The following is a 449-nucleotide window of genomic DNA, read 5'->3' as shown; positions in this document are numbered from 1 at the left end:
ATCATTAATGGCTCTCCTCAGGCTCGTTTGGCTCTGGCCGCGGCCGACCCCGAGCTGGGCCTGGGGGGAGGGGCCCCCTCCAGCCCCCAGCGGCGCCTGCTGCTCTTCCTGGGGGGGGGAGGGGCCCTGCAGGGCTGCCTGGAGGCCACGCCCATCACACAGGTCAGTCATTAATTCATTAATTACCTCATTAACCCCTTCATTAGTGCGGTAATTAGTTCAGTAATTAGCTCATTAACTCAGCCCCCTGCTGCTCTTCCTGGGGGGGAGGGGGGGCCCTGCAGGGCTGCCTGGAGGCCACGCCCATCACCCCAGTAATTAACCTGCCCCTTAATTAATTCATTAACTTGTTAGTTAGCTCGTTAATTGGCTCGTTAGCTCGTTAATTAACTTGTTGATTAGCTCAGCCCCCTGCTGCTCTTCTTGGGGGAATTTCCCATCCCCATTCC

The 449-nt window shown here is 57.0% G+C and overlaps 1 protein-coding gene across 1 annotated transcript in view; it reads left to right on the top strand.

Annotated features, from left to right (window-relative positions):
- LOC109022420 (S-antigen protein-like) overlaps positions 1-449 on the top strand; it is a 7,636-nt gene that overhangs the window by 2,857 nt on the left and 4,330 nt on the right. Inside the window, exon 2 of the mRNA XM_033511606.1 lies at positions 22-162. Coding sequence (XP_033367497.1) covers positions 22-162 — 141 coding nt within the window. The remainder of the gene's footprint in view (positions 1-21; positions 163-449) is intronic.

This window comes from Parus major, unplaced genomic scaffold (assembly GCF_001522545.3).
Source record: "Parus major isolate Abel unplaced genomic scaffold, Parus_major1.1 Scaffold379, whole genome shotgun sequence".
Lineage (NCBI taxonomy): Eukaryota > Metazoa > Chordata > Aves > Passeriformes > Paridae > Parus > Parus major.
Note: the sequence above shows the minus strand (reverse complement) of the source record. Positions and strands in the feature narration are given on the sequence as shown.